Source organism: Capricornis sumatraensis, chromosome 6 (assembly GCF_032405125.1).
Source record: "Capricornis sumatraensis isolate serow.1 chromosome 6, serow.2, whole genome shotgun sequence".
NCBI lineage: Eukaryota > Metazoa > Chordata > Mammalia > Artiodactyla > Bovidae > Capricornis > Capricornis sumatraensis.
This window is the reverse complement of record NC_091074.1, coordinates 61,932,893-61,947,878: the sequence shown is the minus strand read 5'-3', so window position 1 is coordinate 61,947,878 and position 14,986 is coordinate 61,932,893. Positions and strand designations below refer to the sequence as shown.

Genomic DNA, 14,986 nt, shown 5'->3' with positions numbered 1-14,986 from the left:
GCATTGGAAGTGCAGAGTCTTAACCACTGGACTGCCAGGGAAACCCATAGCATGATTCTTAAATAGTTTTATTTCTGGGTATTTTGATGGGCTGAGATAAGAAAAGGCATAGTACTTGACAAAAGGTGCAAATAACTTTTGGTGAAAATTTTCAGCCACATTTATAGAGATTAATGAAGATGAAAAGCAAAATTTTTCTAGACTCACATCCTTCCTTGTATATCTTGATATACTTGTTATTATATAATATGATTGGAGATATACTCAAATTAGCAAAGGTGGAGCTCCCACCCCCAGATTTAATGTAAGGGCTCCTTGCTAGATTTTATTTCATCAGTGGCTTTGGAAACAGTAGGTTTGTATTTCTTGAGGTAGGTCAAAAGTTGCTTATGCTCAGTGCTGTGAAAAGAGTTTAGCCGGCACCGGATTCACAGACCAACCTACTAGTAGAAGTGTGCTTCGTTCATTCAGAGATAAAGAATTGTGAAGGCTCTCATTATGCTTTCCATGTGGCCTTAGGAAACAGAGTCATTTTTATAATCTGGAACAGCTGGGTGTTTTGGTTTGTTTGTTTGTTTGTTTTTAAACAGATTCTAGAAATTCTAATCCAGAGTAGATATTTTAAATGTCCGTTTCAAACCCCAAGAATATTGTATAAGTTTATGAAAATAGGAGAAAAACATGAAATTTGGTTTACACATTTGTGAAGAATAGTTCATTCATCTCCCATGATAGAACTCTTCCTGGAACAAAGAAGCTGAGTTTTCTGCTGGGTTGATGTTTTATTCCATAGTACAGAATAATACTTCATTTGACTACTTTTATCATTGTACCTGTAGCATTTGCGTTACACAGATTTCCTCTTAAGTGAAGCGTTGTATTCACTTTAAATTTGCAGCAGTTATACAATAGCATCAAAGTGTGCTGCTGCTGCTAAGTTGCTTCAGTCATGTCCGACTCTGTGCAACCCCATAGATGGCAGCTCATCAGGCTCCCCCATCCCTGGGATTCTCCAGGCAAGAACACTGAAGTGGGTTGCCATTTCCTTCTCCAATGCATGAAAATGAAAAGTGAAAGTGAAGTCGCTCATTCGTACCCGACTCTTAGCAACCCCATGGACTGCAGCCTACCAGGCTCCTCCATCCATGGGATTTTCCAGGCAAGAGTACTGGAGTGGGTTGCCATTGCCTTCTCCGATCAAAGCGTGAGTGAGTGTAAAATTTGTATGTGAAATTTACCTGGGAGGGATGGCCAGTCTTGGAAGATGACACCAAGGTTCAAAATACTATTAATTGAAGTAATATTTGGAAATTCAGAATTCAGTTAGATGGATGAAAGTTGAATGTAGTCAAGACCAAGTGGAGACATTTTTGGACTACAGGCAGTAGAAATTAATTATCTTGGATTTGCACAGCCGTGATTGTGAAAGTATCGCCAAACCCAGGCTGGGCAAGTGCAGGCTGGGCTTGAGCCCTTGTGCTGGCATTTACCAGCCTTGTCATCTTTGCTCAGATGCTTCACCTCTCCAAGGCCTTTTCTTTTCCATGGAATGAGGGAAAAGTCATCTATCTCAGAGTTTTGAGAGGATAGTGTCGGTGTATTTCACAGTGGCAGAATATAAAGGGTTGAACACGGATTTATTCTTTACATTTTTTAAATTGGAATATAATTGCTTTACAATATTGTATTAGTTTTTGCTGTACAACGAGGTGAATGGGCTGTTAAATATATGTATGCATATATACCTCCTCTTTCTTGAACCTCCCTGACTGCCCCTCTCTAGGTCATCACAGAGCACCAAGCTGAACTCCCCGTGCTGTGCCGCAGCTCCCCACCAGCCAGCTATTTACATGTGATATTGTCTATATGTCAGTGCTGCTCTCCCAGTTCATTTCACCCTCCCCCTCCCCCTCTGTGTCCACGTGCCTTGAACACATTTCTTTAGTTTCCTTTACAAGAGACAGGATGTTCAGCGGGTGGAGCCCACCATTTGCCTTGTCAGATTAGAGATTAATCTTGAAGTATGTGTTGCTTGGGCGCAGGTGGGCTCAAGTGTACATGGGGGACAAGTACTAGATTCATTAACACTTTGAAGATGAGTTGGGAGCTCTGGATTCTAGTTTGGGCTCTATCATCATGATTGGCTGCCAGAAGAGTGTTAAAAGAGTGAATTAGTGACTAGAAAAAAGGAAGTACTTTGTAAACAAGAGCACACCTTATAAATAAGACTTACAGAGAAAGGGCAGAAGAAGAAAAGGCACCCCCCCCCCCATTCCCTTGCCTTCTTATTCGTTCATTTATCAAGCTGCCCCTGCTCTCCATTGGGTATTTACATCTGTCAGGGTCTCAGCAGGAAACAAATGGTCCACTCCAGCTAGGTGACTGAGCAGAGTTTTGTTCAGGGACTGTTTACAAGGTATTAATCCAGTGTAGGCAACCAATAAGAGCTAATGAGTACAGTAACCAGGGGCCAGCAAGGCAAGGGAGCAGGTACAGGAACCCAGACAGGGCCACCTGGCAGGAGCTGTAGACTCTTGAAGGGGACACAGCGTATCTGTGGGGCCCTTGCAGGAAGCAGACTGGGGAAATAGATGCCCCTTTCTCATCCTCTTGCTCTGTGTTCTCTTCCTGGTGTCTCCTATGGATTAAACCCAAGAAGACTGAAGCCAAGAGAGCTGTTGATGTGAAATCCTTCCCAGCCAGCCTCCTGGGGCACAAAGCAAGATGATATAATGGAGAGAGAGGATCCCAGGGTGTGTCTGGGGCAACAGGAAAATATCTTAACTTTGGAGTTAGGTTTTGGATTCTTTTCTCCTTTCCTCTTTCCCCATTCCATTCATTCATGGGTCCTGTGTTCCACCTGTATTTGGAGTCTTCATTAGTGTGATGCCCCGGAGCTTAGTGTAGATCCCAAGAGTGGCCAGGTGTTGACTGCTCTTGCCCAACATGACTTAATTGAAACAGGACAGCATGGTTTAGATGTCTTCTCTTTACTTTCTTGATTTTATGTGGATGTGGGGGGAGTATGTAAAAGCCTTCAGCTAGGAGAAGCGGCCTCTTGCTTGACTCTCTTTCCTTTTCTTTTCATGTCATTCAGTTCAGTTCAGTTCAGTCACTTAGTCGTGTCCGACTCTTTGTGACCCCATGAATTGCAGCACGCCAGGCCTCCCTGTCCATCACCACCTCCCGGAGTTCACTCAAACTCATGTCCATCGAGTTGGTGATGCCATCCAACCATCTCATCCTCTGTTGTCCCCTTCTCCTCCTGCCCCCAACCTTCCCAGCATCAGAGTCTTTTCCAATGAGTCGACTCTTCACATGAGGTGGCCAAAGTATTGGAGTTTCAGCTTCAGCATCAGTCCTTCCAGAGAACACCCAGGGCTGATCTCCTTTAGAATGGACTTGTTGGATCTCCTTGCAGTCCAAGGGACTCTCAAGAGTCTTCTCCAACACCAGAGTTCAAAAGCATCAATTCTTCGGGGCTCAGCTTTCTTCACAGTCCAACTCTCACATCCATACATGACCACTGGAAAAATCATAGCCTTGATTAGATGGACCTTTGTTGGCAAAGTAATGTCTCTGCTTTTCAATATGCTATCTAGGTTGGTCATAACTTTTCTTCCAAGGAGTAAGCGTCTTTTAATTTCATGGCTACAATCACCATCTGCAGTGATTTTGGAGCCCCCAAAAATAAAGTCTGACACTGTTTCCACTGTTTCCCCATCTATTTGCCATGAAGTGATGGGACCAGATGCCATGATCTTCATTTTCTGAATGTTGAGCTTTAAGCCAACTTTTTCACTCTCCTCTTTCACTTTTCTCAAGAGGCTTTTTAGTTCCTCTTCACTTTCTGCCATAAGGGTGGTGTCATCTGCCTATCTGAGGTTATTGATATTTCTCCCGGCAATCTTAATTCCAGCTTGTGCTTCTTCCAGCGCAGCGTTTCTCGTGATGTACTCTGCATATGAGTTAAATAAGCAGGGTGACAATATACAGCCTTGACGTACTCCTTTTCCTATTTGGAACCAGTCTGTTGTTCCATGTCCAGTTCTAACTGTTGCTTCCTGACTTGCATATAGGTTTCTCAAGAGGCAGGTCAGGTAACCTCACATATTAAGGTTTCTTTCTGGTTTTGGTGTGGAAAAAACTGGCAGAGGTTCTGATTTGATGATTATGTCTCTAGTTGGGCCCTCAGAGCAAGGATAAGGATAATAAGCAGAGAAGCAATTTGGATCTTTTTCTTCCATACTTTGAATTGCTCAGAAAAGTAAAGATACTGGTTTCTTCCTATAAATTGTTGATTGCTAATGAGAAACAATTTCCTAGCTTTATTTCCATTAGGGATACTTCTCTTTAGATATTGCACCCCCACCCTCCCCACCCCAGTATTCATGGATGGAATTATATGTTCATTTTTAACTCCTTGCATTAATTTTGTTAAAATGTGTTGATTGCATTCATATTGCAGTGTTAACTTTATGCTTCAAGGAATTCTGAATCACTTTATTAAAATCATATGAAAATGATAAAGGAAATGTTAACTTTATATTTCAAGAAATTCCAGATCACTTTATTAAAGGTCATATGAAAAGGATAAAGAATTGGCGACCACAGGACTGTGGGGCTAGAAATCATCTTTGTAATTATATGAGGCTTCTGTGTTTACCAAGACATCTGTAGTCATTTAAGAGTGCTTCTATGAAAACTGTAATACTTATTTGAATTTTTCATGATTGTTTATAAAGATAGTAATGAAATCCAACCACCAGAAAAACCAAAGTTAGGACAGATGTCGTATTCCTAGTTTTCAGTTCTCCTTTTCCGCCTTTTTTTTTTTTTTTAATGTCTTGTTGATAGGAAATGGCATCAAGAGCGCTGCAATCATCCTGAGTATTATTATTATTATTATATTCTGCTATCCTTACTGTCCTAAAAACTTTTATTTTTTCCCCCACATCGTGGGGAAGACATTTATCATTTTGAAAATTTCAAGATTTGACAGTGAGAGAGAGATATTCAGAAATGAAGTTGCACACCCTCCAAAACAACTTACATTTTAAAAAATGAAGTTTTTAGATTTATAGTTTCAGATTCACCATAGAAGAAATATGTTGTCATTCAGTGAAATGATATCATCTTTCTGTCTTTCCTCCTCCCCAGTGGGCATTTGTAGCTTTGTTATGGATTCTCTGTACGCTCATGGTCACCAAAAAGGAATACTGAAGAAGGGGAAAATGAGAACACAGAAGAAAGAAAATCAGTAATAGTGAATTTCTGTGTCATAGTTAAGAGTAGGCAGAAAGAAGGAAAGTTCCTGTGTCTTTCCTGAATTGAGTAATTCCTTGACACGACTCAGCCAACTGAACCCCCTGGAAATAAATACAGTTGCTACTTGCTATCCCGAAGTATCTGGATTCTTACCTGGATACCATGCTCTCCATATACCCCATTTTAAAGTATGAGAAAGTGTCTAGAAATTTTCCGGCGTGTTGTCTTACTGATGTCTGAACAGCATTTGTATAAGTGCATTGTCATCTCCAGATCCAGATCCTGGCTAAACATCCTGGTCTGCTGGAAGCGTTTCAGACATACTGCAGGGAAGAGAGCTTTATCAAGTGTTTATTCTGTTCAAACCATGCTGCTTTCATTATGTTTCTTATAAGATACATGGTTACAAATCACTATCAAAATTCCGTGCTGAGTGGCTTCCAAAAAGGTGACAGTTGTTTGTTTATTTTCTTAAAGTCTGCCTCTGAGCGGGAGTCTCACTCGTCTCATCTTGCTGAGTGCTCACCCTCGGTGGCCCTTCCCCCGCTGGTGATGCTGCTCTCCTCTGATGCTCCTCTCAGCAGGCCCTCAGGATGCCACATCCAAGGCCTGCTCCTTTTAATAGTGTAGTTGTCTGGAAGACTGTGAGAAGGTCTCATGGTCTGATGAGCTGCTGTCGTTTCTCTTGCAGGGACAGGAGAGAGTGGCAAGAGTACATTTATCAAGCAGATGAGAATCATCCATGGGTCGGGCTACTCTGATGAAGACAAAAGGGGCTTCACCAAGCTGGTGTATCAGAACATCTTCACGGCCATGCAGGCTATGATCAGAGCCATGGACACGCTCAAGATCCCCTACAAGTACGAGCACAATAAGGTAGGCGTGGCTCCTCCTGAGAACGGCTGGCAAAGCCATCCCAGGGCGAATGGTCTCTTCACATGTCTGGGATGCACATTGTCTGTTTTAAATGGGCATTTTCCATCTCATCCTAAAATGGGGTTTTTAATAGCTTAGCACAGTTGTTTATAAATGTTTTTTTCTTCCTTAAGTCTTTATAAAGTCACAGCTATAAAAGATTGGAGTTGTATTCTTAGTGATATCAGTGAAGGACATGTCTGGATATTTGACAGTAGGTGTATGGATGTTTAAAATGTGGGGGCGCATGTTACGTTAAGAAGAGAGTTTTATCAGTTCAAGACAAACTGACCCGAGTGAGGGGATTCACATGAGAAGTGGTGGCCTTGCCTCAGCCTCCCACTCTTTGTGCTTCCTTGAATAAAGAACAAAAACAGCTTCAGACCATTCTGTCCAGTTTAATTTTGGATTTCGTGACTTCCTTTCAGTAGTACCACAGGCTTAATTTTATTTCAAAATAAGCCCATCTGTCGCTTCCAGTAACCTTTCAAACACGTTTCCCTGCAGTTGTGTTAAAATAATGGAAACTTCTAAAATCACTTGAGAAAGGGTTAGGGGAAAAAAGTCTAAAATTTTAGCTTTTTAAAAACCAAGCAAACTTTCCCAGTATTCAGCATTATTTCTTAACTGAAATAGAAAGCCAGATTTTTTTATTCAGGTAAAAACAAATGCTGTCATTGCTTACCCTCCAAATATTATAACTACGTGATCCCTAACAAGTTTGGTGCATCTGAGGGTGTCCTCGGGTTTGAGTTTATACTGGGAGTTTATGAGGGAAGCAGAATTGTAGAAACGTCTTCCCTTCCTATTAATCAATCAGAATGTCTAAGGGTGGATGCAGTCTTCATTCCTTACAGCATGTAGGTGCTGATCTTGTAAGTTGGTAAAACCTTAACCTTTTGTTGATAAAACACTGCATTTGTACCTGCAGTTGTTTGAGGACCTTCAATCAAAGCATTCATTTTCATTCTCTTAGTACTCTTGATATTCTCCTCTTGAGGGTATTTTCATATACCAGGATCAATGGGTACTAACAAGAAGTCTGCATGCCCAGTATGACTCATAAGCTGAGATGTAACTCACAAACATGAATCATAGGTAAAATAGAGCAGTTCTCTGTACCTCCACTTCTTTTACTATTTAGAAGCTTCTAAATATACAGATCATTTTCAAATCAGGCATTTCTTTTTTGGAGGTGGTTCCTTAAAATGAACTGGCTGTTTCTTATCTAATTGATACCTTCACACTTCATTTTCCGATGGCAGCGAGAGTCTCTCCACAAATAACAGCGAGACCTTCCACAAATAGTCCTCCCAGCTTCTCCTCTCAAGAATGGAAAGATCTGAGTAGGTTCATGGAAATATGGTACCTGAATCACAGGAAGCTGTCTGGATATGGAAGCAGTCTGAATTCAAAAGGATCAGGAATTTTCCCCTTCAGAAATCTCAGTGTAGTGAGTTTCTGAAATAGGTGGTATGCTTGTTTTGTTGCGGTTATGAGTATTCTGTTGAAGAAATTTTTTTTTTTTAAATGCTGATGACTACAGTTGGTTGATAATATGATGATCTGATGAATTCTGGTTATCACATGTGTGGTGTAATTGATGTGTGTATATGTCTTATCAATACATATATATACACATACATAATGCCAGTCCCTAGTGGCTCAGAGGTTAAAGCGTCTGCCTCCAATGCGGGAGACCCGGGTTCGATCCCTGGGTCGGGAAGATCCCCTGGTGAAGGAAATGGTAACCCACTCCAGTATTCTTGCCTGGAGAATCCCATGGACAGAGAAGCCTGGTAGGCTACAGTCCATGGGGTCTCAAAGAGTCGGACATGACTGAGCAACTTCACTTTATTTAGTTCTTTGTACACATTAAAGTACAATACCAACTCCTTATATACCTCTAAACCATTTTTCTTGGTGCTCCAGAAGACTCCTTCAGGATCTTGCCTTGATGATAGATTTTCACATGAAGACATTGTACAGTCATATAGATGTAGAAGATGACGTGAAATTGATGCCTTAATCAATTAAAGGCCATCAATCAATTAAATTGATGCCTTAATCAATAGAAGAATGCTCAGTGTATGTTATTGGAGCTCTTTGTATCACTTCTAGTTAAGTAGGCTTTACTGTGTTGGATACCATTCAGTTAAAAATCAACATCATAAAACATTACTGTAATAACACAAGGTTTTCTCAGAGATCATAATTAGCCTATGAAATCTTCCCATGTCTCTTGGTTACTTAACATACTACCTAATACAGTGATATTAGAGTGTGCTGACCCCTGAATTCCTTAAAATGTTTAATTCCTTTCAGTTCATAACAAAAATCACTCTCACATTTGCTCCATTTCTCTACAACACACATGAGTTTTAAAGTATCACCCCTTACTTCCTCCATTAACTTCCTGAGCTCTGACCCTCCTTGCCTTTGTTAAAGCTTATTAAGGAAATAATGTTGTCTGTCTCCTTGCTTTTCCACCCAGCTGCCACTTTCTCCCGGAGTTCTTCTCAGCTCCCTATGTAGCACTAAGTGATCCCACCCCCTTTAGCAGAACCTACAGTGGAGTATTGATAATTGCCTAGCTTGTGTTAGTTATGATGATTTGGGTATTAATCTTATTTTTCTGACTAGCTTCTAGGCTCTTTGAAAGTAAATCTTGGCATTCTTGGCAACTTCTATCTTGGCATTCTTCATTGACCCTGGCATAGTATCTTGTACACAGTAGTGTTCATAAAAATACTTGCTTTATGAGTAAGTAAATCATTTGTAAGTGTAAACAACTGAAAGCCTCCTCTTCTGCCCTGAATCCCGCCCCCCAGCCCCACCCCATTGTTGAAGTGATTGTTCAGGTCAGTAGATAGCTGTTGATGCATAAGGGAATAAATGCAATGGGCTGCCAGGGAAGCAGAGAAGGTCAGCCAGGGCTAGGCAGAAGCAATCCAGAAAGACACAAGGGCAGAGCTGAGGGAGAGGCAATTTGGAGAGGAGGAATGGCTGGAGTAAATGTTCAGAGAAAGGGATGTGTATGCAATGTGCAAACTGGCTGGTTTAACTTGAACAGAATTCCTATAGAAGATAACTGGAGAAATAAGAGCAAAATAAACAAAAAGTTTAAAATGTGCTTCTGAAAGGTTTTGAATCCAGGCTGAGAAGTTTGAAAGGCAACTATGCTAACCACTATACCACCGACACCTTGGCCAGGCTAAGAAGTTTGAATTTTATTTTCTTCTATTTATGATACCTACTTAATAATAATTTGTGTTTTGGTTAGAATTTTCTACAACAGTTTCTGGTTACAGTGTGCTCTAATATTTTGTAAATATTTTAAAGGTTAGTGTGCATTTTACTAGCAATTACTTGGAGGCCATGCCTTGTGATTTGTATTATTTTGTGACCCTAAAGGTATAAAATACATAACTGATTGATTTATTAAAAAGCTTCTTTGTATCTACTGCCACATTGGCCATGGTCTATGGCAGCAGCATAAATAAAAATAAACATTTTCCAATATTGTCCAGCCTAATTTTGTTCTTGCTTCTGAGTTCATATATTTTGTAAAGCAAAATGTAGCTTACAAATGATGTGGCCCATTCTTAACTGAGAAATTGTTCACTGTTTTTTGTTTTTTGTTTTTTTTTACTGTGAAATTGGTCTAGTCTATGGGACTATTGTGCCAAAATATTAGAATTTGTCTTGCTCCTGTGTGTTACTTCACTGAATTGAGAGTCTTATTGGTTAGCTAGGGGCTGGCACAGCGGTCAGAGGGAGTCCAGGCCACAGCCTCTGCCCAGGTGATGGCGTGACATTGCACGTCTCTTCACAGCCCTTGCTCAGTGCTCCAGGGATCTTCAGTTCCAGGGGAGCTTGTAATAAATTGAAAACTTTTACCAAAAATAGATTAATTCTTCCCTGGTTGTGTTTCCACTATCCTGTTCTTGGACGTTTTTTGCCAAACAAGTAATATTTATAGGTGAGCTGGTTGGACTCAGCCCAAGTAAGAGAGCATGTTTGAGGACTTCTGAACACTTTGAACTTGAGTTTATTTATTTCTAAATATTAGTTTGCCTTTTCCTTAAACACAAGTGTTAATAGTTAACGCTGAAAGGGACTAACTATTTATTGCTTAGTCAAATCAAAAGATCCATTTAAGACCCCACTAGATGCAAGGCATTCAACAGTGAAATAGATCACTCTGTCATTTCTTACTTTCCAAAAGAAAGGATGTTTTCATCCCTGTTATTTTATGCTTTCCTATTTTATACAGGCATGCTCTTCTGATTATTCTTCAGTTGAGCCTTGAAATCAGCTCAATAAAATTTCTTTGTTAACATGGTTAAGATGTGTCTTGAGTTACAGCTCAGGGAGGTAGATCGCAAGGCTTCGAACTCTTGATTTGTATGTGCTTACTGTGTGTCCCTGGCAGTGGGCATTCTTGCTGCTTTGCCTGTTGCTGTTGTTTCACATGCGTGTGTGTTATTTTCTTAGTTGACTGCAGATTACCTTACAATGAGGAAGCTTCTTCTTGTCTCCCACACAGCATGCCAGGAATGTTATACGAGCTTTTGTACCCTGAACAAATGACTCTGGCTAGTGGGTCCCGGTATCCCTTTACTGTTGGCTTATGATTTCTGTGAAATCCAGGTATTCTTACAGCAGTTTTAAAGTATTGGCAGGCCTTTGCTCACGTTGCCAATCCCAGGAAGAGAAAAGAATCTGATGAGTCTTCATGCAGTGAACTCAGGATAGTTATGAGTAGAACTCAGCCATGTGCTGATGTTGGGTAGACATGGTCCTCTTCTGTTCTAGTTTCTGCTGTTAGACTCGAAAGTCCTGATGACCAGGGCTCTCTTGGCACCGAGGCTGCAGCCGCCTTTGACCAGCCAGCCAGAAGGTTTCCAGGGTGGAGAGGTTGAGGGGACATGTTACTGTAGTACCTCTTGTCCTCCCAGAACCTTTCTAAGAAAGGACATGTCATAGGGAAAGTACCTGCTTAAACACATTTACAGCTTTCTGAATTTTCTCTAATCCCTGAAAAATCTAAGCTTCCAGAAGCTATTTTTTAAAAGAAAAATGTAGCCAAGATTCTGGAAGGTTTGCCAACTTATTTCTGCCTGCCTTTGATCAGTTGGACAAGAAATTACTGTACTACGTTTTTCAACATGGGGGAATTTTCTAAGAGACTGATTGCAATTTAATATTTGTCATCTCAGTGGTAAGAACATGATAAAGGCAGACCTTAATCAGTATATTTTGGTATCTAGCCCTCTGAAGAGTTGTCAGTCAGTGTTCTCTGCTTGCAAGCAACAGAAGCCAACACCAGCATTTAATTAATTTAAGTAGAAAAAGAACTGATGGGCCCATGAGGTCACTCAGAGAATTGAAAAGAAGCAAAAGGACCAACTCCTGGAAACCGGGACAGGTCTGCGGAACTCATCGGGAGAAGCATGAACTCTGACCATTTTCAGTCTTTGTCACCCCAGTCAGGATTCAAATTCCTGGGAAAACTTGCTGGATTCATCCAGCCTGGCTTCTGTGCTAGCTGTCTGGAGTAGGCTGGGCAATTTGATTGACAGTCCCTGAGGGAAATCTGGGTACAGTTAGTAGAAGAGGAATGATGCTGGCACAAATCACAATTAACCACTGCAAAATCATGCCACCAATTTAAAAAATAAAATGACACATGGATTCTCCATCAGTGCAGGCCCTCCAGTTGCGCTCCGCATGCCTGTTGTAGGACGTGGGGGAAGTTGAGGAGTTAGCGACGTAGCAGCAGTTATGAAGTGAAAGTGAGTAACTGAGCTTGGGCCCATACACTGAATAACTGAATAGCCTTGGGATTGTCACATTTTCTGCTGACACATGAATTTCTTTACTCTCTAAGCCTGAATGTCCTCATCTGTTTGATGGTGCAGATGCCAAAAGGATTATTTGAAGGGCTAAATAGATAATCTATGTGAGTTTGTCAATTATTATAAGATGAATTTGTTATCATGGAGAGAATAAATGCTACTCATCTTCCATCTTTATTAAGAATAAAACAAACTGAAAATAATTTAAACAGTATAACCAGATTTAGGAGGTATCTAAGGAAAACTTTCCTCAGAGTGACAGTCATTGAAATGGGATACCAAGGGAGGTACAAAAATCTCCTTATCTGGATGTGTTCAAAAATAGAATGTATTTTTAACATGTGAAATACTTTAAGGCAATTTTGCTGAAATAAGACCAGGGATGGACTAGGCAACCTCTCAAATGCTTTCCAACACAATTTTTTTTTTTTTTTCCATGCCGATTCTCTGATTCCAGAACTTTAGCAAAGAGATGAGCTGTTGTTAAAGTTACTTTATTATAATTTAAAGCTCCAACCTTTTTTGGACAAGGTCCATTCCAGAGTACTATGAAAATTTAAGGGAACCAAAAAAGACAATTAAAAACAGATTTGTTTTGACAGTGGTCTGTAGTGAAACGGAGATTTTTCTTTCTTTGAATCTCAGTGCTGTGCTGCTGCTAAGTCGCTTCAGTCATGTCTGACTCTGTGTGACCCCATAGACGGCAGCCCACCAGGCTCCCCTGTCCCTGGGATTCTCCAGGCAAGGATACTGGAGTGGGTTGCCATTTCCTTCTCCAATGCATGCATGCTAAGTCACTTCAGTTGTGTCCAACTCTGTGCGACCCTAATGGACGCAGCCCACCAGGCTCCTCTGTCCACAGGATTCTCTAGATAAGAATACTGGAGTGAGTCGCCATTTCCTTCTCCACTCAGTCCCATAAGTGATTATAATATTTATGTCTATGTAAGTTTTTTTTAAACAGTGTTCAAAGTTCAAAATCAGATGCAGGTTTTGTGGGTATTAGTAGTGATAGTTATTTTAACTGGGTCGTTGACTACTGGCCACCAAAGACAGCCTATAATTTTTCACAGGGCAACTTTCAACTCCTGCATCTACAAATTTTTGAGAGTTTTCTTTCTAATAAAGAGTGTAAAGGAATCTAGAGACTTTCCATGGCCAACTTGGTCTGTAAAGCACATTTTTTTTCTGAGGCTCGTTTACCACCTTTTCATTTCTCTTTAAGGACTCATGTTGGGGAGTTGATCAACATGGATTCTCTACTACCTTTATCTGCTTTCAAAATCCCTTTGTATACCTTCACTTTTAATATCTTGCAAATATGTCCTAGCCGAATTTTTTCCTCACTCTGTCCTTGTTCCACTGTAGTTCTTTATTCATTCTACACCCATGGCAGTCATAAAAATAGAAAATGAATATGAGATTTTGTAATCCCCCTTCCTTGGCCAAAATTAATCTGTAATCCCAAGGCATACCATATCATTTATGCAGGATGAGTTATCTTGAGCTCATGTTCATCAGAGGAGAACTCTGAAGCAAAGAAAGACTTGAGCAATAGACTGAGGCTGATTACTTTTCTTATTTTGGTAATTTTTGTGTACAGAAAAGTACACACGTCATTCATGTTGTCCATGTATTTTTTCCCATATGAACACATTTGCATACAGATCTGTTCATCCAGATTAACATGACCAGAAATTCAGAAGCCTCCTCAGGCTTTCTTCAAAATAGGCCCAACCACCAAGGGGGACCACTATCCTACCTTCTAATAACATAGATTAGTTCTGTTAGTTTTTGAACTTTATATGAATAGAAGCATACAGTATAGACTCCTTTGTGTCTGGTTTATTTAACCCAACATTACATTTGTGGAATTCTCATTGGTGTTTAATAGCAATGCCCCATAGAACTTTATGAAAGTGGTTTATGTCTGTGCTGTACAATATGGTAGCTGTTAGCCACATGTGACTTTTGAGCCTGTGAAACGTGGCCATTGTGAATTAGGTACTAAATTTTTACTTCACTTAATCTTTTAAATTGATTTTTACACATGACTAATGGCTACTGTATCAGATAGTAGAGTTGTATAATATTCCATTTTATGAATATACTACAGTTGCTTACATCCTATCATAGAAATTTGTTGGAGTTTCTTGCTATTATAAATAATGCCATTATAAACATTCCTGTACCTGTCTTTTGGTGAACATAAGCATGTATTTCTTCTCTGTGAGAGTTCTATTTGCCCTGTATCCTTGACAACACTTTTTATTACTATTCTGGTGACTGTATAGTGGTGTCACATTGTTGTATTTCTTTGATAAGGAGACATGTTGATCAACTCTTTTATATATTTATCAACCATTTGGTTATATTTTTAAAAATATTTTATACCTTTTTCTTCCCTATTGGATTGTCTGATTTCTTATTGTTTTGTAGGAATTCTCCACACATTAAGGAATCTCAGTTGAGTAAATGTATTTCAAATATTGTCACTACTTTGTGGCTTTTTATTTTCTTCATAGTTCTTTAGTGAAAAGAAGTACTTAACTGTAATATAGTCCAGTTTATTATATATATTTTTTACCCGTTTGACTTGTGTTTTTGTATCCTTTTGAAGTAATCTTTGCCTATTTTAAGGTTGTATAGATAATATGCAGATTTTTCTTCTAAATTCTTAGTTGTTTTGCTTTCTACATTTGGATCTAAAAATCTATTTCAGATGGATTGTATTATATGGTGTGAGGTGGAGTTGGGGATCAGGTTTTATTTTTTTCATATGGATATATAATTAATTCATTTATTGAAAAGAGCATCCTTTGCCCAGTGCAGTGCAGTATCTGTCATCTTTTACTTTGTCATTCAACAAATATTTAGTAAAATTTCCTATGTGAAAATCAACATAAACCAATTTGGCTGTTTTTAAAAAGGAAGAAAGCAAG

At 39.7% G+C, this 14,986-nt stretch overlaps 1 protein-coding gene across 1 annotated transcript in view; it reads left to right on the top strand.

The window, feature by feature from the left end:
* Nucleotides 1–14,986, top strand: part of GNAQ (G protein subunit alpha q) — a 316,302-nt gene that overhangs the window by 99,603 nt on the left and 201,713 nt on the right. The window contains exon 2 of the mRNA XM_068973670.1: nucleotides 5,960–6,144. Coding sequence (XP_068829771.1) covers nucleotides 5,960–6,144 — 185 coding nt within the window. The remainder of the gene's footprint in view (nucleotides 1–5,959; nucleotides 6,145–14,986) is intronic.